General features: G+C 35.4%; 1 protein-coding gene across 4 annotated transcripts in view; it reads left to right on the forward strand.

Moving 5' to 3' along the window:
* LOC106072126 (uncharacterized) overlaps window positions 1-24,163 on the forward strand; it is a 49,583-nt gene continuing 25,420 nt past the window's right edge. The window contains exons 1-15 of one of the 4 annotated variants that reach the window (XM_056007795.1): window positions 1-323; window positions 7,451-7,515; window positions 10,762-11,074; window positions 12,340-12,477; window positions 12,626-12,830; window positions 13,697-13,855; window positions 16,468-16,991; window positions 17,988-18,146; window positions 18,829-18,997; window positions 19,373-19,497; window positions 19,630-19,699; window positions 20,264-20,371; window positions 20,469-20,560; window positions 21,270-21,437; window positions 22,964-23,101. In XM_056007795.1, coding sequence (XP_055863770.1) covers window positions 10,799-11,074; window positions 12,340-12,477; window positions 12,626-12,830; window positions 13,697-13,855; window positions 16,468-16,991; window positions 17,988-18,146; window positions 18,829-18,997; window positions 19,373-19,497; window positions 19,630-19,699; window positions 20,264-20,371; window positions 20,469-20,560; window positions 21,270-21,437; window positions 22,964-23,101 — 2,331 coding nt within the window. In that variant the 5' untranslated portion in view covers window positions 1-323; window positions 7,451-7,515; window positions 10,762-10,798. Of the gene's footprint in view, window positions 324-7,186; window positions 7,516-10,761; window positions 11,075-12,339; window positions 12,478-12,625; window positions 12,831-13,696; window positions 13,856-16,467; window positions 16,992-17,987; window positions 18,147-18,828; window positions 18,998-19,372; window positions 19,498-19,629; window positions 19,700-20,263; window positions 20,372-20,468; window positions 20,561-21,269; window positions 21,438-22,963; window positions 23,102-24,163 lie in introns of those variants that run through there. The other 3 variants (XM_056007797.1, XM_056007798.1, XM_056007796.1) reach the window with 3 other exon arrangements.

Genomic DNA, 24,163 nt, shown 5'->3' on the forward strand with positions numbered 1-24,163 from the left:
CGCTATCATACACACATATTGTTCAACAAAAATGTGCCAGGCAGCTAGATTCGAAAGTATAACTTTCACATTGCCTACGTCTTACATGACAGACGACAACAGATACTTCATACACCATGACCCCATTCACTCTATCCAGGATTTCTCTTTGTTAAGTTAGGTGAAAAACAAGAGGCTTTATACTAACACACTACGAAATAAGGTCAAACCTTCAGGTGTGCTGCATAGTGAGTCCGGTGTTCACGCTTCATTTAACTTTTTGATCAATAGGCTTTAAAAGGAAATAAATTTTGAATATGGTAAACGTTTGGTGTTAGAATCTGGTAAGTAGAATTAATTTTGTTTTAAATCTTTATTTTAGTATTTATTTTAATGAGTCAGCGACTATTTATTCTTAGCCTCAACAAAATAAGTCGCTATCTGACATATATCTAGGCTTGTAGTTTTCGTGTCACTTTTTTTTAGCCGCTATTGGTTTTATGTTTTTTGTCTGTCCGTCCGTCTGCCACGTTTAAATCATTACACAAACTTAAAGCAATATTGAAGATCTGATTTTACTATCGAATGTAGCTTGTTCAAAATATGAGTAATGGCTACTTTGGGCTTTCTAAAAATGTAGTGACTAAAAAAAATCTAAATATACTAAATATGCAAACCGTTTATTTTAAAGAAATGTACTATTTTAAAAAGTTAGATTATAAAGAAATGTTGTCTACATAGAAGAGAAAATATATAAAGTCAGATAAAAGCAGTAGCCAATATAAAACCCAAAAGAAAAATCTTACTTTTGAACAAATGCAACATAACATGACTACACCAAGCTGCATAAAACTTTCAACAAACATTCTTATCAGAAAAAGACATTAACCAACCAGTTGATTACCTCTGGAATTTCTTTAAAAGCTATCGTAAAAACATTTATAGAAATCATATACGAACTAAATACTAGCGAACAAAAATGCTGGTTTAATTATAGATTTCTGAAACTTTGCAAACAGAAGGAAAAGCCAAATTTAAAGAATCTTAGGCAGAAAGAGTTTATAAAAAGGATATTAAAGTTAAACACCTAACCCAAAAAACTGTTAGCGAACGTTAAAGTGAATAAAGCATCTGGACCTGATGGTATTCCGGCTAGATTACTCAAAGAACTAAGCAATGAGCTAGCAGCAGTGTTCAAAATACTTTTTCGGCATCTCTTAACCAGGGCAGAGTACCAAGGGACTGGAAAGAAGCTAACATCATTCTCCTATTAAAAAAAGGAGACAAATCTTACACAGGAAACTATATTACAGGCCAGTATCACTAACCAGCATTACATGTGAACTCTTCTTCTTCTAGCCAGCTTTATTACTGCTGAGCTGTGAGCTCTTTTGCAGACTGTGCCAAGGAAAAAAAAAGTGTGCTGTTTTCTTCAGTTGTTCAGCACTGCCGTACAGGGTGTTGGTTATGTTGGGCTGTAATGGAAGTAGGGTCTGCCTAAGGAGGATTAGAAAAGGGCATTCAAAGAGGATATGGTTTACGGTTTCATAAGGGTGGGCGCAGTGTCTGCAAAGGGGGAGTTGTGTGGAGTTTGTTTTGTTCAGATGGTAATTTAATAGAGGTGTGTGTCCTGTTCTTAGTTGGAAAATTGTAGATTGTTCTTTGCGGGGGAGGAAGCTAATATTGTCCAGTTTGTTAGGCATAGTCATTTCTTTTTACATGGCTCTGCCTGTGTTTCCTGATGCCCATTGGTTGAGCCACTCCTCTTTGTGATTGTTGACTTAGGGTGAGGTAATTAACATGTCTATCTGGTTGTTCCATAGATGAACCTGCCTTTGATAGCTTATCTGCCTTTTCATTTCCTATGACGCCAATGTGTCCAGGGATCCACTGTAGTGTGATATTGATAATTAATTTTGAGATCATCTGATGGATTATCACAATTAGTATTGTCTACTCTCTTGGGCTGTTTGAGGTGCTGCTGTTAAGTGCTTGCAGAGTGGATTGGGAGTCTGTAAAGACTGATGCGCTCTCTGGTCATGGCCACATTTTTATATGCTTGCGAGTCGTGGACGTTGAATGCAGAGCTTGAGAGGAGGATCCTAGCAATGGAATTGAGATGCTACAGAAGGATCCTAGGCATCACATTCAAAGACCGCATCACAAACCAAGAAATCAGAGACTGTAGCGATTGGAGCCCATGACGACCTGCTAACTATTGTAAAAAGACGAAAACTTAAAACCTTTGGCCACATTACAAGATCTACGGGGCTCGCAAAGACCTTCCTTCAGGGAACAGTGCCAGGGGAAAGAAGAAGAGACAGACAGAAAAAGCGATGGGAGGACAACATTAAAGAATGGACGGGCCTGCCATGGAGAGAGGTTCTAAACAAGGCAAAAAAAAAAGGGAGGAATGGAGAAAGAAGGTCGACAAATCATGCCTGGTCCCCCAACGGTCCAACAGACTAAGGGATAGGTAAAGGTAAAAAAAGGTAAAAGACAACAATATCTGATGGTGATTGCACTCCTTCATATAATTTGTTTTCCACTGTCTGTAGTGCTATGACAATTGCTTCAATTTCGGCTTGAAAGTTTGAGCAGTAATCGCCATAGGGTGCGCTTATCTCAAAGTGTTTATTTTTAGGGAAGACCAGGAAGGCACCAAGACCAGCATTGATGGTGGCTTTGAAGGCCGATCCGTCGGTATATATATGGCGATATTCCCCCGTGTGGGTATCGGGGCTTGGTAATGACCAAGAGTAATAAATAACCCCACTGCATTTCCACTTGCATTTCACTATGCGAGTAATAGTGGACCTTTCCCCCCCCCCCCAGGTGCTTTTCGACGGAGGTCTGGATTGCACTACCCCAGACGGAGGTCTATGTCTCACTACACTCTACTACCGGATATAAATCCATCATAAAGTTTTTTCTGGATCTGGTGGATGTGATAACTAGAAGGGGCCTGGATCCAGGATGTGACGATTCCACAGGGCATACCCAGGGCACAGTCAACCTTAAGCTTTCTACTGCAAAATAGTTTCATTTGGAGAGTTCTGTGGATGGTGGAGAAGGGACCATTGGCCAACTCCACCTTGTCCCATGGATATTCCGGTTACAGTCTTTGGACCCAGATGTTCTTTTTATGTCAGTAATGGAGTAAATTGCCAAGACCGAAAACTTCCTTAAAATGCGGGGATTATATATTAAAAAAAAAGCCTGAAGAAACATCCAGCCTACACTTAACGTGAACTCCTAAAACACATAATATGTAGCAAATTCATAAACCACTTAAACAAACATAATGTCCTTACTCCATACCAACATAGCTGTGGAAATATTGATCATATGAAACACAACTATTAGGACTAAATGATGATTTTTCAAAAGGATTATATAATAGTGAGTAAATACATGCTATCTTATTACATTTTCCGGATTTTCTAAGGCTTTTGACAAAGTTCACCACCATAGTTTGCTTTAAAAAAGTCAGATTATTTGTAGACGATTGCATAATATATAGAACAATAAAAACAATACAAGATACAGACATTTTACAATGAGAATTAGATGAATTGCAGAAATGGGAATCAAATAGAGCAGTGGAATTCATAACAAACAAATATTCACATTTGACTAGAGTAACACCATTGCATCAGTGGATAAAATATTTTCTGATAGGGAGAGAAAAAAACTGTAATAATAATAATAATAATAATAATAAATGGCTCTATATCAATACCATTACAGAAATGGAATCAAATTGGAGCATGTCTTTTCACCCATAAAAATTTCAGTTGTTAAGAGTGACAAAAAAAAAATTAATTCCACTTATCTTATTCATGCTAAACCAGTAACACAGACTAAAAAAAATCAAAATACCTAGGTGTTATAATAAATGAAAAACTGTCATGGAATCCTCATATTGATGAAACTATCTAAAAACCAAACAAAGCATTAGGGTTTATCAAAAGAAATGTCTATAAACCAAATAAGAACATGAAACTAAAATGTTATTTAACCTTGGTTAGGCAAATCAAACAATCAAACAAAGCATTAGGGTTTTATAAAAATAAATTGTATAAATAAAAAAGGAACATAAAACTAAAATGTTATTTAACGTTGGTTAGGCTTATAATAGAATATGCATCCTCCGTTTGGGACCCTTCAACCCAAGAAAACATTTAGAACCTGGAACAGACACAAAATAGAGCAGTGAGATTAATAACAAACGAATATTCACATTTGACTTTAGTAAAATCACTAAATTTAGAAAGCCTTCAGAATAAAAGACTTAAAAGTAAAGTAGCAATTATACATAAAACACTGAACAAATAATCTTCAAATTTTGAAGTAACGTCTGTATCATATAAGATAAGAAGATAAAATCCCTTAATTTAGAAAGCCTTCAGAATAGAAGACTTAAACATAAAGTAGAAATTATACATAAAACACTGAACCATAATCTTAAAATACAAAAAGAACAACAACAACAAAAAAAACAAAAAAACAAAAAAAAACATCCTCATAAAATACTCAAAAAGACACAAAGATAAAGGCACATTCCTCATTCCATATGCTAGGACAAATTTATACAAATGCTCAATCTTCCCTATTAGAGCATAAATGGGTTTCCCGAGCCAGCCAGAAAAACCAGTGACTTAGCAGAATTTAAGACATTTTTTAACATGCATGACAAGATGCATGACGCGTAGGCACTGGCGGATCCAAGGAGGGCGGTAAGGGGGATCGCCCCCCCCCTCTCGGCCGACTCTCCCCCCTCCTTAAGGGGGGGGGGAGGACGAATTTAGTAAAGAAATCACACAATTTGAATACGAATTTATTAGTTATATTAATAATATATACTAATTATTATTTATTTTTCAAACCTATTTTTAGATTATTTCGCTCCCCCCCCCTTCTAGTATGTTGGCCGATTTGGTGGGATGGGATGGTGGCAATGGCATCAATCCCGCCCCCGCTCCCCTAAACATTCGAGTGGGGGGGCGGTCCAATTTATTTGTAGAAATCACAGCTTGTTAACAGAATCAATTAAATATCTATACAATTAAAAATTGTTATTGATATTTTAACCGATCCTTATATTATGTCGTTCTCCTGTTAGCCGATTGAGGGGGGGGGGGGCGAATATATCTACAGCCCTTCCCACCTAAGCCCTCTGAGTGGGGGGGCGGTCCTATTTTTATGGAGAAATCATGTTACAGAACTATAATTCAAAGCTCTAAACAAAAAATTTCGGAAGTGAGAGGAGAAAATAAGTTAACCATTTCGATTCTACTCTAAATTTTAATTGATTCTGTTAACAAGCTGGGATTTCTACAAATAAATTGGACCTCTCCCCACTCGAATGTGTATGGGGTGGGGGGCGGGATTGATGCAGAAAGGGGGGGGGGCGATCGCCCTTACCGCCCCCCCCCCCCCCATCCGCAAGTGATTAGATATGATCTATGGGAGAAGATGAATAGTACTGTGTTTATTGATCATTTGTAGATGAAAAATTCTTACATCCATTCACAAAGGTTTCCTTTTTTTCCTTTTTCTTGATCAAAAGCTAGTTTCATCACTTTATATAAACAATTGATAAAGTCTACACTTACACACATACACACACACAGGTGCAGAGACTTCCGGTGGACAACGGCTTTGCCTGTACGAGATGCGGAAAAATATGCATGTCGCAACTGGGCTTTCGTAGTCTTGAGAAACATTGCAATCATCCTTAATCTTCGTAATATATAATATTATATATAAAAAATCAATTAGGACTAAGACTAAGACTGCTTTATTGATCCTTATGTTAATTTGTTGTGATTACAAGGACTATTTTCTCATATAAAGACAACACAACAGAAACATACAAATTAGATGTATACATATCTTAATTAATGAAAAAAAGCGAATCTACATAAACACACACATACTCATAAACACCTAGACCAAGACACTTTACAATAGACCTTTATTCACCCAAAACGACAAAAAACAAAACAATTATTTGCGACACTCTATTCCCCTCTTCCTTGCCTAAAATGAAACAAAAACGCCGGACAGGGTCCTTTAGTTTATTTGGTGACTGCAGGGAAAGTGAAAATAGGGCAGAGTGAATGAAATGTGACACTGACAGGTAAAGCCTGGATGATAGAGAAAGTGTTTTAGAGCTACGTCGGTCAGGTCAACCTTTGCCAGCTTTTGAGCTTATTGATTGATAGAGAAAAAAAAATATATAAAAAAGATGGATTACTAATGAGAGTAGAAGTCCAAATGGGGAAACAAAATGAGAAGATTCTCACAAGTATATTACACAATAAATCAATGAAACAAATTCAAAAAGGGGAATAAAAACATATACGTTAAGTCAAATGAGAAATTTTGTAGCAGACTAGTTTGCAGACCACATCACAAACGAGGAAACTAGAGACAGGGTTATTACAGCGATTAGCCCCCGCAATGACCTGCTAACTATTGTTTTTAAAAAAAACGCAAACAAAAACTCTATGGCCATATTACAAGGTCTTCGGAGTTCGCAAAGATCTTCTTTCAGGGAACAGTACCAGGAAAAAGAAAAAGAAGAGAGAGAAAGCGATGGGAAGTCAACATTAAATAATGGACGGGCCAATGAAAGAGGTTCTATCCAAGGCAAAAGACAGAGAGGAATGGAGAAAGACGGTCGACGTAACCCCCTCGGGTCAGATAAGCTCGCACATTATAATACACCCCACCGGCTCAGGTTTTGGCATGAACTTTTAAAAACTATCTGTGGGATGTGACGGGTGGTAAAAACCGCTTGCTACCAATCAATGAGGCTTGAGTTTGAAACCCGACTTGAACTGAGATCTTCATACGCCCAGATGATACAATCTCCTTCATTGTAACTCGGCAGTTCCCATGTTCAGTTAACAATGATTCAATTTTCTTCTCAGAATGCGGCCAATGATATCTATATTCTATTTTAGTTTCGAATACATCTATATAGTAAGTCTTGTGTAAATAAGATTAACGTACGTATTCAAACGAATATTTATTTATGAAGTCATTAAATATTATACATCCATAGTTTTGTAATGCTTTAATACAACACCCGTAATGATGTAATACTATAAAGCAAGCAATTATTTCTCACTAACTGAGAACCGCTGCATACATGACGGATTGAAAGGAAATGTCTACTTAACAGCATTCTTAAGTTACTGACACTTGCATCCAACATGATGCAACACCCTAAGTAGACCTTTTTAAGTGGGCTCTTTTCTTTTTAACGACTGACAAATTAATTACATTTTGTCTACATTATTGTGATGATTAAGCCAGAATTTAATTGTAATATGTTTTTATTTGTGCGTAGCAGGTGAAATTCATTTTGACCGACCTAATGCTCACATAATTTTAATTTTTTTTTCTGTACCCGGTATGGAAATGTTTTTGTTTTTTTTTTTTTGGCTTCATCTCGTAGGCTGTAAGTTGGACATCAGTATGTTTACGAAACTGGTCACGTGTTTGTATCCCGATATTAAACAGGTAATAGACAGCAAACTAAATAAGTTCTTTTTGTTGTATCTGTCATTTCTTATAATTAGCATTTGTTATACCTGACATTAATTGCACCCAACATGCCTGACACTTTCTATTCATGTCATTTGTTGTACCTGACATTTGCTCCACAAAAGAAATTGGACCTACAATTTGTTATGCCTAAATTTTGTTATACCCTACTCATGTTATATCCTACACACTGGCGGATCCAGGGGGGGGGGGCGGTAGGGGCGATCGCCCAACCCCCACTCGGCCGACCCCGGACGAATTTTAGTATAGAATTCACACAATTTGTATACGAATTTATTACTTATGTTAATAATATATACTAATTATTTATATTTCAACCTATTTTTAGATTATTTCGCCCCCCCCCCTTCTAGTATTTTGGCCGATTTGGTAGGGTCGGGAGGGGGCGATGGCATCAATCCGCCCCCCCCCCCCCCCACCATAAACTTTCGAGTGGGGGGGGCGGTCCTATTTATTTGCAGAAATCACAGGTTGCTAACAGAATCAATTAAATATCTATATGATTAAAACTTGTTATTGGTATTTTAACCGGTCTTTATATATGTCGTTGGCCGATTGGAAGGGGAGGATCGAATACCTCTACTGCCCTTCCCATCTAAACCCTTTGAGTGGGGGGGGCGGTCCTACTTTTATGGAGAAATCATAGTATGTGAACAAAATTAGTCGAATATCTATATAATATAAACAGGTGGAAGTGCGATACATGCAATCAACTCCCCCCCCCCCCCTCGGACAAACCAATACTTTTTCTTTTTGTATTATTGTAAGAAATTACAAAATTACAAAAATCTGTCACTAATATAATGTATATATGCTATAAAGTAAATATCGAGTCGCCCAACCCCTATTCTTTAATGCAAAATGCAATCATTAGCAGAAATTATAAAAAGGAAGGAGGATTAATCGTTTTCATTTTACCGTCCTTCCCCTTTCTAGACAGAGTTTGTGTATTTTCACATGAATTTATCATAACTATTTTAAGAAAGACTTTGCTTTGGAAAAGTTATAATTCAAACGAAATTTTTCAATATAACAGTCACGGTTGAGATGAGTTCAAAAGCCAGATAATCTTTTCCTAGTCGACTTTTTCCAACCTTTACTCTATCTCATATTTTTCTAGTTCTATAACTCACAATTTATGCTTACATTTTATTGAATATTATTAATCGGATATTTTTTTTTCGGCGGTGATCCTCAAAGCCTTAATCTAAATATGTGGGATATCTTCGTTGTATTTGCATTGTATTTAACGGACTATAAATTCATATTAGAATATTTTCCCACATTATTCAAAAGGTCCTTTATAATAGAATGAATAATGAGCTGTAGGTCAGGAGAATACTTTACTGCAGTGAAGAATGCCAAAAAAGCTTTTAGCGTTGAGGCTTCGCCCCGAACCTCACTGATAAATAATGAGCTGTATATGTCATAAGAATGCGTTTCTGCAGTGAAAAAATGCAAGAAAACGCTTTTGGCGTCCCATACCCCACTGATAAATAATGAGCTGTAGATGTCATAAGAATGCGTTTCTGCAGTGAAAAATGCAAGAAAACACTTTTGGCGTCCCATACCCCACTGATAAACAAAGAGCTGTAGATGTCATAAGAATGCGTTTCTGCAGTGAAAAATGCAAGAAAACGCTTTTGGCGTCCCATACCCCACTGATAAATAATGAGCTGTAGATGTCATATAAATGCGTTTCTGCAGTGAAAAATGCAAGAAAAAGCTTTTGGCGTCCCATACCCCACTGATAAACTATGAGCTGTAGATGTCATAAGAATGCGTTTCTGCAGTGAAAAATGCAAGAAAACGCTTTTGGCGTCACATACCCTACTGAGGAAACTTAGAGCGCTCTCCCAAACCACCAAGCTTGCAAGAGAAAGGCCTCAACATGACTGTTTCTTTTCTGTTGTTTTTTTTCGCCGAAGATTGAGATACAGTCTTATTTTATTCTCACATATCGAATATATGTATGTGCTTTGTAATAGAATGAATAATGAGCTGTAGGTCGGGAGAATGCGTTACTGCAGTGAAGAATGCCGGAAAATGCTTTTAGCGTCGAGGCTTCGCCCCGAACCCTACTGATAAATAATGAGCTGTAGATGTCAGGAGAATGCGTTTCTGCAGTGAAAAATGCAAGAAAACGCTTTTAGGTGTCGGTCTTCGCCCCGAACCCCACTGAGGAAGCTTACAGCGCTATCCGAGACCCCCAAGCTTGCAAGAGAAAGGCCTCAACATGACTTTTTTTTTTTTTTTCTGGAGAAATAGTCTTATTTTATTCTCATATGTATATATATATATATATATATATATATATATATATATATATATATATATATATATATATATATATATATATATATATATATATATATATATATATATATATATATATATATATATATATATATATATATATATATATATATATATATATATATATATATATATATATATATATATATATATATGCTGTACGCACGCTTATGCATAGGGTTAGGGTTTACTAGGCGTTAGGGTTTGGGTTTGGAAAAAATCGCCCCCCCCACTCCAAAGTTCTGGATCCGCCAGTGATCCTACATGGGTTATATCCTACATGTGTTATATCCTACATGTGCTAAACCTGTCCTTTGTTGTATCTGTCATCTGTTGAATCTGACATTTTTTTTATACCTGACATTTGTTGTACATGACATTTGTATTTATCATATGTTTTGAGAATAAAAGAAAGAGTGGAAAAGGGTTGGTAATCAAGTTTTAGATTAGGTCATTGTAAAAAATTTATTGACAATGTGAGTCCTGTTGAGGTTACAGGCTAATTTTGATTTTTTTTCCAAAATTAAAAAATATAAATTTTGATTAAATTTACATTTAATTTTATTGCACTGGGGTATTACATTACATTTTTTTAAATCGCAACAAAAATGTAGAAAGTTAATGCTGTGTAAGAGGTTAGGCTAGTTGTGAATATTAAATACAGTACTTTTAATTAGACTAGTTGATTACTATAATTAGTTAATTAGTAGTTTTGACAAAATAAAATGTGATCGCAAACTAGCACATTTAATCAAGTTAACTGGATAAATTTAAAAATCAAACTATCTGCGTCCTGCTAATCGTTGAATGTATCTGTTATCATATAATCACTACATTACCGTGTTATTTGTTGATTCATGTATTAATAAAAAAAAGTGTCTATAGGTAACAATTTAGGTGTCAGACTAGAATATAACCAAACATGTCTATGTCATCATCACCTTCAAACCGGGAGGATTCAATGAATACCAGCTCATTAACTGTTGACAACCAATGGAAAGTTGAGAAATATATAGCCGAGAGATTGAGCAGACAATCTGGGCCATCCAAACTGGTACCCATTGCAAAATGGACTCTAACGATCCTTCTTGGCTCTTTCATCACTTGCATATTTGTTGCTACAAAACTGTCATTCATTTCGCTGGCCAGATTTCTAAATTCAGTGAAGCCTAGTTCCAACAATTTTGACCATAAAGAGGTAAGAGACTATGATTAATTAAATAACTCTCAGACTGGGAGTCTTGGTGTAGCGGTGTTGGTAATATCTTGACACGGGTCCTCAAAATGCACCGAGATGTATAGATATAAGCTATTCCACTTTTTTTTTGTTTAACAAAAAAAAAAAAAAACACATTAAAATTCTAAAAAAAAAAAAGACAATATTTCTTTATGCAACTTGCAGAGCGATGCTTTTTCTCTAAAATATTAATGAATGTTAAGTTAAATAACAATGGAACATTTTTTAACGCGCTCCCCCCTAGAAAGACTCCTGGTTAAGCAAATGTATAGATCTAGTCACTTTATAATATTTCAATGATTTGAATGTTATCATTTAGCTCTAGACTTAGAAGAGGATACGCAATATTTTCCTGAACATTAATTTACAAAACTCTTGAATCAATAATTCATTACTTACATTCGGAAAGTCCCGAACGTCCCGAACGCGATAGCCCTTTCAAAACCGATGTTGTATCTAGACCTAGATTCATAAATCATGCTAAATCTAGGTCTCTAGCCAAATTTAAATTCATTTCATTTTTTTTTACTTGAAAATTTATAACGGTCAAACTAGATTTTTTCCAATGTAGCCAACGAGCTTGTAATTTTTTTCTCAGCGCATTCACGGCTAAATTTCTAGGAAAATCGTCAGAACGGTTTTTGAGAGAACATCCAGGCTGGATTCAGGCAGGTTCCTGGCAGGTACCAGGTTCCACGAAGTTCAGACTTGAATATTGTAAAAAGGAAATGGATTCGGGGAAAAGTTTTTATTTGAAGTTATGACGATTTTCTTAAACGATAAGTTCGTATTGTAGGGGCTATAACTCAATCCACAAAGTATTTGTTGTCATTAATTAAAATGCAATTGAAAATCTTGGCACAAAGATTGGGAACAATCCACATTATTCGGAAAGACATATAATGTTTAAAACTTATGCCTAAATTGATACTTATTATCTTATTCTTGTGTTTTATGTTTTATACTTAAGTCTATTTGAGTATAAATTGTTACAAATAAGGAAAAGAACCAGTGCCGCATATTACAATGAGTGTTCTCTACTACAGTACTACTACAGACTGGAGAAAAATTACATCTCATCTAGAGGCTTTCACTAATTGTTTTATAGTCAAAATAGTTGCTGTCTTGGGACGCTGCATTGTAGACGTTGCAATATCTGATTCAATCATCAGTTAAGTGTGAATTTAAATTAATCTATGTTTATTCATTAGTCCTTTTTTTTCCAGTGGGTCTTCTACACTGGCCACTATCTCCTCATCTACTTGACCATTGCTGTACCATATTTCTTACTGTTTCTGAGGTCTGCTTGGACAGGCCTATGTCGTAGAACGGTGGTCTGGCCAACGAAACGGGCGATGATTTTGGTAAGTCCTGACTAAACGAGCTTTTAACAAACACTTTTACAAGAAGAAGAAGATTTGTATATTTACATTTTAGGAGGGTTTATTTCCCTTTTATAAATGTTAGCCCTCTTGTCCCTTTATTATATATACTTTTTTACATTTGTTTTAGTGCGTTTTAGTTGGAATTTTGGAGCCTTTTGGTTTGGTAATCCTGGCTTTGAAGGTGCTTCCCAACATGACGCCAACATTAGGTGCTTTCACGATGAGTTCTTTCATTGCTTTCTCTGTTGTCGGGACAACCATTGAATCTTTTAAACACAGAGTTCAATTTGTCTGGAAGGCTTGCAACATTGTGTCTTTGATTTTACTTTTTGGTAAGTAGGTTTTAGTGTGTCTATTGGAAACACATATTTAAAGCACAAACAAATACACAAGAAAACATGGCGGTCACAAAATGGAAAAAGATTATTTGAATGTTATTATTTAACCCTAAAATGGCCAGGTCTTTGCTACAGTTTCCCAGAGCATATCATATAAATTCGAGTTCAAAATGATCTTTCACCAGGTTTTAACATCTTGATTTTCGGTTCGAAACCAAATGGTTTTGCTACTTGCTATTTTGTCCACATGAATATAGGTGCCAAATATCCAGAAAAAAGTAAGGCGTGATTTAGCGCTTGGCTTCAGAAACGTCAGGTCCCGAGTTTGAATACCAGTGAAGACTGAGATTTTGAATATCGAGATATGTAGGACTCTTCCGAGTCCACCAAACTCTAATGGGCACCTTGCATACGTTTAGGAAGTAAAGGCGGTTGACCTTTAATCATCGGCCATAGAAACAGATGAATCATCTGCCCCGAAGAGCGCAAGGTCTGAAAGGGTGCCTTGCCTTACTCTACGTCTGTCTATACGACAATTGCGCCGCAAAAGTTTTAACATAAATGTGTATTACTGCTGGATACCCTGACATTGAGTATCAGAACCAAATTAGTAAGTCGCTGTATAGAATTTAACTTACAAGAAATAATCAAATAAAAATTAATGTTTGGATAATAAGATTAACAAATAATAACCTTTTTAGCTTTTTTTTAAAACTAACAAATTAAGAATTGACCAACTAAGTCTTGACCAGGTGAATCCATTCCTTACGTTTGTGTCTTCTCTAGAGTAATGAAATTTAGGCGCTGGGGAAATCAAAACAAATGTAATATTTAACATCTTAAAAATTCTCATGTGTCAGGTGGTATTGGACTGGTCATCTACATGGTAGTGGATACTGGGGGCATTAGCAAGGACATATGGCACCTTCCTGTGTGTATTGCAGTCCTGAACGTTGCATGGCTACCGTGGTTGCTGAAACGTATGACAGAGCAAGCTGAGTCTGGGGTTGAGTTTACAGGTCAGTGCTAGCCTCAAACCTTCTGTCTTTTTAAAAGTGTTTTTAATAAAAAAAAAAAGCACCCTATGTAAATACAGTACTGGTCCTGTAATTATAATCATAGGTACTTTGAACTTCATACAGCTTTCGACTTCTTAGGCCAAAACATTTTGAAAAAAAAAACTAGAAGGAAATCAAAGAAAGTACTTGTTGAAATAGAAAACACAGATCTCTTATAGAGACTCTTTTAATTTTCTAGTCAGAGTCTCAATCAATTTATTGAGTTTTCAGTCTATTTGCTTACGTAGATGGAGGGAGAAAAGAAAATATTTTCTTTAGGCTCGCTTACATGGTCAATAAATTGTCTTTAGGCTCGCTTACATGGTCAATAAATTGTCTTTAGGCTCGCTTACATGGTCAATAAATTGTCTTTAGGCTCGCTTACATGGTCAATACATTGTCTTTAGGATCGCTTACATGGTCAATAAATTGTCTTTAGGCTCGCTTACATGGTCAATACATTGTCTTTAGGCTCGCTTACATGGTCAATAAATTGTCTTAAGGCTCGCTTACATGGTCAATAAATTGTCTTTAGGATCGCTTACATGGTCAATAAATTGTCTTTAGGCTCGCTTACATGGTCAATAAATTGTCTTTAGGCTCGCTTACATGGTCAATACATTGTCTTTAGGATCGCTTACATGGTCAATAAATTGTCTTTAGGCTCGCTTACATGGTCAATACATTGTCTTTAGGCTCGCTTACATGGTCAATAAATTGTCTTTAGGCTCCCTTACATGGTCAATAAATTGTCTTTAGGATCGCTTACATGGTCAATACATTGTCTTTAGGCTCGCTTACATGGTCAATACATTGTCTTTAGGCTCGCTTACATGGTCAATACATTGTCTTTAGGATCGCTTACATGGTCAATAAATTGTCTTTAGGCTCGCTTACATGGTCAATACATTGTCTTTAGGCTCGCTTACATGGTCAATAAATTGTCTTTAGGCTCCCTTACATGGTCAATAAATTGTCTTTAGGATCGCTTACATGGTCAATACATTGTCTTTAGGATCGCTTACATGGTCAATACATTGTCTTTAGGCTCCCTTACATGGTCAATAAATTGTCTTTAGGATCGCTTACATGGTCAATAAATTGTCTTTAGGCTCGCTTACATGGTCAATAAATTGTCTTTAGGCTCGCTTACATGGTCAATAAATTGTCTTTAGGCTCGCTTACATGGTCAATAAATTGTCTTTAGGATCGCTTACATGGTCAAAAAATTGTCTTTAGGCTCGCTTACATGGTCAATAAATTGTCTTTAGGCTCGCTTACATGGTCAATAAATTGTCTTTAGGCTCGCTTACATGGTCAATAAATTGTCTTTAGGATCGCTTACATGGTCAATAAATTGTCTTTAGGCTCCCTTACATGGTCAATAAATTGTCTTTAGGATCGCTTACATGGTCAATAAATTGTCTTTAGGATCGCTTACATGGTCAATAAATTGTCTTTAGGATCGCTTACATGGTCAATAAATTGTCTTTAGGCTCCCTTACATGGTCAATAAATTGTCTTTAGGCTCGCTTACATGGTCAATAAAATGTCTTTAGGCTCGCTTACATGGTCAATAAATTGTCTTTAGGCTCGCTTACATGGTCAATAAATTGTCTTAAGGCTCGCTTACATGGTCAATAAATTGTCTTTAGGCTCGCTTACATGGTCAATAAATTGTCTTTAGGCTCCCTTACATGGTCAATAAATTGTCTTTAGGCTCGCTTACATGGTCAATACATTGTCTTTAGGCTCGCTTACATGGTCAATACATTGTCTTTAGGCTCGCTTACATGGTCAATAAATTGTCTTAAGGCTCGCTTACATGGTCAATAAATTGTCTTTAGGCTCGCTTACATGGTCAATACATTGTCTTTAGGCTCGCTTACATGGTCAATAAATTGTCTTAAGGCTCGCTTACATGGTCAATAACTTGTCTTTAGGCTCGCTTACATGGTCAATAAATTGTCTTTAGGCTCCCTTAGGTGGTCAATAAATTGTCTTTAGGCTCGCTTACATGGTCAATAAATTGTCTTTAGGCTCCCTTAGGTGGTCAATAAATTGTCTTTAGGCTCGCTTACATGGTCAATAAACTTTCTTTAGGATCGCTTACATGGTCAATAAACTTTCTTTAGGCTCCCTTAGGTGGTCAATAAATTGTCTTTAGGCTCGCTTACATGGTCAATAAATTGTCTTTAGGATCGCTTACATGGTCAATAAACTTACTTTAGGCTAGCTTACATGGTCAATTAATTGTCTTTATGATCGCTTACATGGTCAATAAACTTTCTTTAGGCTCGCTTACATGGTCAATAAATTGTCTTTAGGCTCGCTTACATGGTCAATAAACTTTCTTTAGGCTCCCTTAGGTGGTCAATAAATTTCCTTTTTGGCGCTTTCTCTTCTTTTAAAATGTTACTTTATTTTATTGCCTCAAAAATGTCAAACGGATCCTGAAAATTAATTTGCAGGTTACTGTTATAAAATTTATGATGAAAATCTCAATAGAGTTATTCTGTTGTTTTTAGATCTAATGATTTTTCAATACAATATTTTGTGTTTATGTTGTATAGACGATCACTTTATTAGCAGAGGATCAGAGTCTACATCCACCACGTGGAAGTCATCGTTCATAACTTACGGAGTCAAAAACCTGGCCACATTCTTTTTCTGCTTCGTCTTCTACTACCTGGATACTGACTTCCCCATCAATTTCACACAGGAAATGCTCTCGGTTTTCCTCTCGGCTTGGGATTTCCACACCAGCATCAGGGATGCTCACGTCTGGGCCAACTTTGGCGTCAATCTGATTGGCGGGTTGGTTGGCTACATCTTGGTCGCCGTCACGTGTCACACCAACATGCAACGCGGCTGTCTCGCGCTGCCCCTGGTCTTGTCACTTCCGGTTTCAGTAATTGTGATCAAAGTTCGAGAGTTCTGCAATGACTTCATGGATGACGACGTCTTCTGCCAGTTCAATGACGGCAAGTTGGTGCTGGTCGTGATGGTGGCAGTGGCCTTCACCTTGGGTCACATGCTCTCAATAGGGAGACACTCATTTGAAAAAGAGTTAGTTTATTTACAGAAAGAGCGAGAGGTAAACATATTTCTGATAGTTAAAAAAAACAACTTTATAAAAATACTTTTAAAAAGCTTAAATTAAGTGTATCGATAAGTTTAAATCAGTCATGTGATTAAATTTGTAATAGATCTAGACTAACAATAATACATCTTTTCGATTGGAAATATTTTCACCAATTGTTTTTGTTTATGGCAGTTTAATGCTTTTAACTTTCTCAATGAGCTATATACTATCAGTTGGACCAGTTGCAAAGAGGTGGTGGAGAAAGAACGGGGTATCTGGGTGTTCGCTTTGTGAATGCATTTATATTTTTTAAAAGGGGGAAACGACCTGAATTTGAACATGTGGGATAAAGCCTCCTTAGACATTCCCCTTGTTCAAGATGCCGAAAAAAAAGTTAATTATCAATAGTTAATTACATTTAAAAAAAAATTGATTCTTGTGTTGTCGTGTACAAGAAATAATTGTGAACAATTTCAGCTTGATCCAAAATTAGGGTGTGGGGAAATAACGTGTACAAACTTTTTACCAAATAAAAAGGCAGAGTGAGTTGATATAAGCTTTGTCACAACATGCTTTAAGATTGAAATACATGTAATTCATAAATGTCTATTGCTGCTATTATTCTTCAAAGGCTCATTCTGGAAGTTTGGTTGAGAGTTTTTTTTATGTTGATATTTGGAATGGAGGAATACGCTACAATCAGTATGAGATGACTCTGAGTAGAGAAAATGTATCTTTTGGTTCTATTTCTTTTAATCTCTATTTTACTTTTCAAACCTATCTACATTGGTACATCTTCACATCTTGGATCTCTACAGTGATTTAGCTTTTGTTTCCTGCTGTGTATTTGTTGCTTGTGTGTGTGCCTGTAGTGTTATTGTTGCAGCAGTAGTCAAACTGAATGTCCATTTGCTTAGACCAATAAAATAATCTTATCCTATTTTATCTTATGCTATGATTAAATTCTTGTTGAAGTCTTTTTCATTATGTGATGCTTCTCTTTCTCAGCTTTTCTGGGTTCCTGGCTACAACGGTGCAGTCCTTGACTTCTTCCTTTTGTTGAATCGTAAGCAAACGATTGAGATCACAATTAGATCCAGATCTAGACGCCAGAAACTTGGATGTATGAAGACCAAAGTCTACATTTGTACGACTATGTATCGAGAGGTGAGCACACCTAGAAAACAAAATAAGTTAATTTAAATAACTTTAGGATCTTTATAACAGTAGTCTACGCCTAAATAGCGTTATGTGTTTAGCTGCCCCAGAAAGGGGAATAGCCGCTCCGCTATTTCGTTTGTGGTGTCTGTATGTTCGTTTGTCCGCCCGTCAGTCTGTCATGTTTATATTCCAAACATAAATAAAGATATGGAAAATCCGATTTCATGATATTTTAGAGCCTGCAAAGTTTATGTGAAGCGGCTACTTTTAATCTTCTTAAAGCGAACCGTTTTACTTTTAAAATAAATATATAAATCGTTTCATAAAAACTATTTATTTACTATAAATAGAAAAAGAAGGAAAGGCTTTCTATATTAAGTAGGGGATGCCTATTATTTTTTTAATAATATTTATTCATACAGCGTTGCCATTTCTTAAAGTAAAATTATGAATATATAAAATATTACTTAAAACGACCACCTGTGGACAATGGTTATATCTGCGCTGAATATGGTAAAATAGGTAGGTCGCATCTGGCACTGCATATCTACGTGAAATATGGCACTCCTCATTAATCATCGGACTCGATGATATAATATTATATATAATATATATATTACTCAATGATGTAGGTATTTGTGTGACGTATGCTTTTTCCAGTCATTTGACTGTTGACGTTTATCTCCAGGACGAAGGGGAAATGAAACAATTGTTAGAGTCATTAGGTCGTGTGAACTTGGCCCAGCAAGAAGGCGAGACGTACTTTGAGTCACACATTTTCTTTGATGCTGGAGTGCGCAACAACAAAATTTCAGAGTTTCCACTGATTCTTGTCTCTTTGTTGGAGGAAACTTTAGGTAAACTACTAGTCCTAATAATATGAAGAAACTTTGGGAAACTTTTGTTGAGTGCAATACATTGTGTGCCATCAAATATTCTATTTTTACCCAATCTTTAAACACAAACACTAACAACATATTATTTATTTTATATCAAAAGAAAAATATTTAGCAATTAATGGAAAGTAATTTTTTTTACAATGCACGTTACCACTGAAATATAGAATCCATCCATTTTTTTTAAATTCAAATCTTTGAACTAGAGACAGTTAAAGACCTGATCTACTGAAGTCTGTACTCCACATTCTTTATAAAGCGTTGACGTTAAAGTCTGTCATATTTCAAATAAAAGTATTGTAGAGAAAGTGTTTTTATTGTTTTTTTTCCACAAAGGTGTAAAACCAGAACATTGCACAAAGGTTGTCACACCTTATGGTTTAAAGCTGAGTTGGGGGCTACCTTCCTATAAAGACAAAGACCTCATGATTTTTAGCATTCATTTAAAGGATAATACTCTGGTCAGTCGTTTTCTTTTATGTATAGTTCTTATTTGTCAATTCTATTTTTTTAACAATAATTTCTAGAAGCTGATGAACAAAAATAAAATTCTTATATTTTCAACTTTTGTTGGTCTGGCCATTGATGTGCAGGTGAAAAACAAAAAGCGATGGAGTCAAGTGATGTACATGTCTTATGTCCTAGACTTTCTCAAAGATTCCGGTAAGTCTTTTAAACTTGCACAACAGTTTACGACATTGGATCTAGATCTTTATAAGTCAGTGTGTGAATGTTGTTATTAATCATTGTTGAAGAGAAGTGGTGAAACAGTGTCCTTACTTTGAAAAACATGCTTCGTTAGTTTGTCAGTATTTAAAAGTGGAGCTCCGTAAAGCGTTGAAACCTTAATTCAAAGTCACCCAATGTCTATAAGGTTTTAAGACATACAAGGTAATAAAGTCCTTTCTTTGGTTCACGCATGTCAAAAATATGTCAAGAGGGGAATTGTAGAACAAATGCTGAACAATGTTCTCACAAGATTGAGTGCCTTTACTTAAAGCTTGTATAATGGCATGTCACATAGCTAAGAGAAATATTAGTTGATTGTGTTGATATTGATAAACTCAGAATATACATAATACACATTATCTAAAGTGGTCGATTTGTTCACAATGATAGCAACGTTTTGAATCATTTGAATTAAACTATTAGTATTACAGTATTACTCGTTTGAAAATATGTTGTTATAACAGTTAAATACATAAATTCAACAACTCTTTCTGACAGCAGCAAATGGAGGGGAATCTTATATCTTGACAACTGATGCCGATGTCATGTTTACACCTGACTCTGTCGAAGCGTTGCTTGACCTGATGACCAGAGACACTTCAATAGGTTTGAACACTTTGTCTAAATACTGTTTGTAAATATGGTACATTGTTGCATAATATACATATAACATTTGTAAACCTATAATACCTACTTTCTACAGGGGCTGTATGCGCCAGGACACACCCGATGGGCTATGGTCCACTTGTTTGGTATCAGGTGTTTGAGTACGCTGTTGGTCACTGGTTTCAAAAAGTAAATTTTTCTAATTGACATAATTACGTTAAGTATAAACATTTTATGTCATCGTGGCTGTGTGATAGAGCGTGGTTTGGAATTGGATAGTTTGTTTAAAATTAAATATTCCAAGCCTTTTTTTCCCGAAGCTCTACTAGAGACAGATAGCTCTTTGGAATAGTAAGAACATGAAAAGCTTGTTAGCGTGCCCGTAATACTATTATGTTAAGCGTTAGCAGCATAAACTTGTTTCTGATTCATATATTGGACATTAATGAAAGTCTTTAAAAAGGAAAATATTTGATCTTTGTATTAATAATATTTATGACAAAGAACAAAGCTTACTTTGACCATTGAGTTTTTCTTAACTTTTGAACGTATCTATCTTAAAACCTCACCTTTCTATAAGTTTGAAATTTATACCATGATGACAGAAACTAAAAAGAAAAGAAAATACATATATTAAAAAAAATAAGATTCACTTTTCAGATGACATTTGATCTTATTGGACTCATGACTCTTTTCAACAAATATACGAAAATTACAAGCACTTTTACCACTCATCCACCATGCCATTGTATACATAATGATAGAAAATAGCACTCATTCATTATATTTCTATTTTCTAACAAGACATGTAATAACTGCTGAATGCATTACTTTATCAATAAGTTGACATCACGTCATTGATTGTCTATTTATTTTGTGACATTTTTAACCCATTCAGGCCTCGGAGCATGTTTTGGGGTCTGTACTTTGTGCCCCAGGATGTTTCAGTGTGTACAGATGCAGGGCGCTGAGTGATGTCCTTCCTAAGTACTGTAAGAAAGTGGAGTCTGCCTTTGACTTCCTGACTAAAGACATGGGAGAAGACAGATGGATGTGTACTCTGATGGTTAGTTACCTGCCGCATTGCCAAAAAACTCGGAATATAAAACATTAGCTGTACTTGAAATAATGATGCAAAATAGTATTCTCATAAATTTAACAACAGACTAAAAAAATATTGATATTAAAATACGAAACATTTCAGCTTTCACACATTAATCTACATTACAATTTAAACCATTACAATTAAAACTACATTCTACAAATAGACATTAATTACATGAATTTACGTCGACACCGCGTCGGATTACTGAGTGAAATGATTATGAAGTGTCGGACCATTGAGAATCAAATATATTATTTTTAAAACTTTTGGTCTAATGTAGCTGGAGCCCAGTAAAATATAGGTCAATATGTCTGTCACGAAGTTATTGCATTTTTTCTTTGACATTTACTTAAATTGCATTTTCTCTTTGAGTTTTACTAAAGCAGACCAAGATAAAACACACGGAATATAATTTGATAGGAAACTGAAGTGAAAGATTCTAAGTTTGTGATTGACTGTGGAAAAAAAGACTTAATCAAACGTGGACTTTTACAATTATTACGTAATTATGATTAACGAAAATATAATAAGAGGAGACATGATAACTGACTCATTGCTCAACTGACCCACTGCTCAACTGACCCACTGCTCAACTGACCCACTGCTCAACTGACCTATTGCTTAACTGAACCATTGCTCAACTGACCCATTGCTCAACTGACCCACTGCTCAACTGACCCACTGCTCAACTCACATATTGCTCAACTGACCCATTGCTCAACTGACCCACTGCTCAACTGACCTATTGCTCAACTGACCCACTACTCAGCTGACCCATTGCTCAACTGATCGAGATTATTAATAAACTTGTAATAACAATATGAATTTGCTAGACTTTATTTTAAGTCGGAATGAGTAAATTAAAGGGAAATAAAACGATTTCTTTACAAATTTACTACCAAAACATTGACCAAATATCTGTTTAATTCTAGAAAATACAATGCATTGACACAATAGCATTCATTTATAATAAAAGTATATGTAAAATGCTGTTAAACTGTCCAATTTTCCATTTAAATCGATTCGATTCTACTTTACTTGCAAATGATTAGATTGGGTGAACAAAAAAGATTTCATTATAAATTGCTAAATCTTTGCCGTATTCGGTGTACAGAATACAGGGTTGTAAGATGGTCATATATGCAGCCTTTTAATCTCTGTGCACTTTTTAGTAGTACTTCAATCCTTAAGTAATGTTGGAAATAATAACAACAACAAAACAAATGCAACTGTGAAGTAGATTAATGCAATTAACGAAATCATCCCTATAAAAATATTTGTTGCAACAAAACTGTTATTTTTATACTCACTGTAAAATAACGGTTGGCGAAAAAAAAGCAACTAATGATTGAAATACTTTTAATGTTTTTATTTATTTTTTCTTAAAGATGAAACGTTAGTGGAATTTAATTTTACGCATTTTACGAGAAACAGCAAACAATTCCAGACTCACATACCTCTTTGTATTACAACCTCCACACTGCTAGGTACAAAGTGGATGGAGAATTGAATACTGCGCAGCTTCAGAGAACAGCACCAACTGTCCCGCGGAATTTGAAGAATTCTACAAGCAGAGAAGGCGTTGGATAGCTTCAACCTTGGCGAATTTAATGTTGGTTATAAGGGTATGTATGTATTCAAACATTGCTGTCAGAGCATTTGGTAGTGTTTCTAAAGGTACTTTTTTTTTACTACCATGATTTGATTCGATTGCAAAGAATGGACATTAAGGTATATCTATTTAAATATAGGTAAGAAAGTAGGTGCCAATGAGACAGCCAATGCAGTATGTTTGTGCATGTAGCATTAAGTTTATTTATTTATGTTTCTAATTGTATTATCATCATTATGTTTACCGTTGACTTGGAATCAAACTTGCTAGACATTTAGACAGTTACTATAAGTTACTATAAATCACTGAATAATTATTTTTCTTGCAATCACTACAATAAGGTGCAAACCACATACATACAAACCCACCAAATGAATATTGGTATATAATCAATATGTTTAATCCATGTTTGAACCTCGACATGACTCTTAAGATGACTAACTGAAATCTTAACTGACTCTCTACTTGGCTCCTTAGATGACTCACCAACATCTCCGACAGACTCTCAGGTCATCCAATAACCTCTATCTGTCTGTCTGGTAAAAGTTTGAAACATATTTTTCTCTCACTTTCCATTCTCGTATCAAGTTGAATCTTTGCATAATTATTCCTTGTACCAGACAAGACACGAATCGATCAAAAAATTAAACAATTAGTTAATTAATTATTGGTAATTAATTATTTTGTTTTATGTAGAAATAAGGGGAATAAATGCTACTTAATGAGATATGTGGGTGTCTATTAGGATTTAATCCCCTTATTACGTTTGTAACGTTTTTTTTTCTCACACTTTCCATTCCCGGATCAATTTGAAATTTTGCAGAAATATCCATCCATTTCTATAAATAAAAAATGAAATATGTTTGATATTGAAAAAGGGAAATAAATTCTACTTATTGATTGGCTGTATATGCTGTGTTATTTCCCTTACGTTTTTGTCACACTTCGCTTTCTTTGATTAAGTAAAACTTTTGCACAATTATTCATAGTAGATGACAGCACATGAAATAACAACAACAACAACAAGATTACAAAGGGAGTTTGTGTTATTACACAAACTCAGAGGCGGCCCCCG

Source organism: Biomphalaria glabrata, chromosome 13 (assembly GCF_947242115.1).
Source record: "Biomphalaria glabrata chromosome 13, xgBioGlab47.1, whole genome shotgun sequence".
Lineage (NCBI taxonomy): Eukaryota > Metazoa > Mollusca > Gastropoda > Planorbidae > Biomphalaria > Biomphalaria glabrata.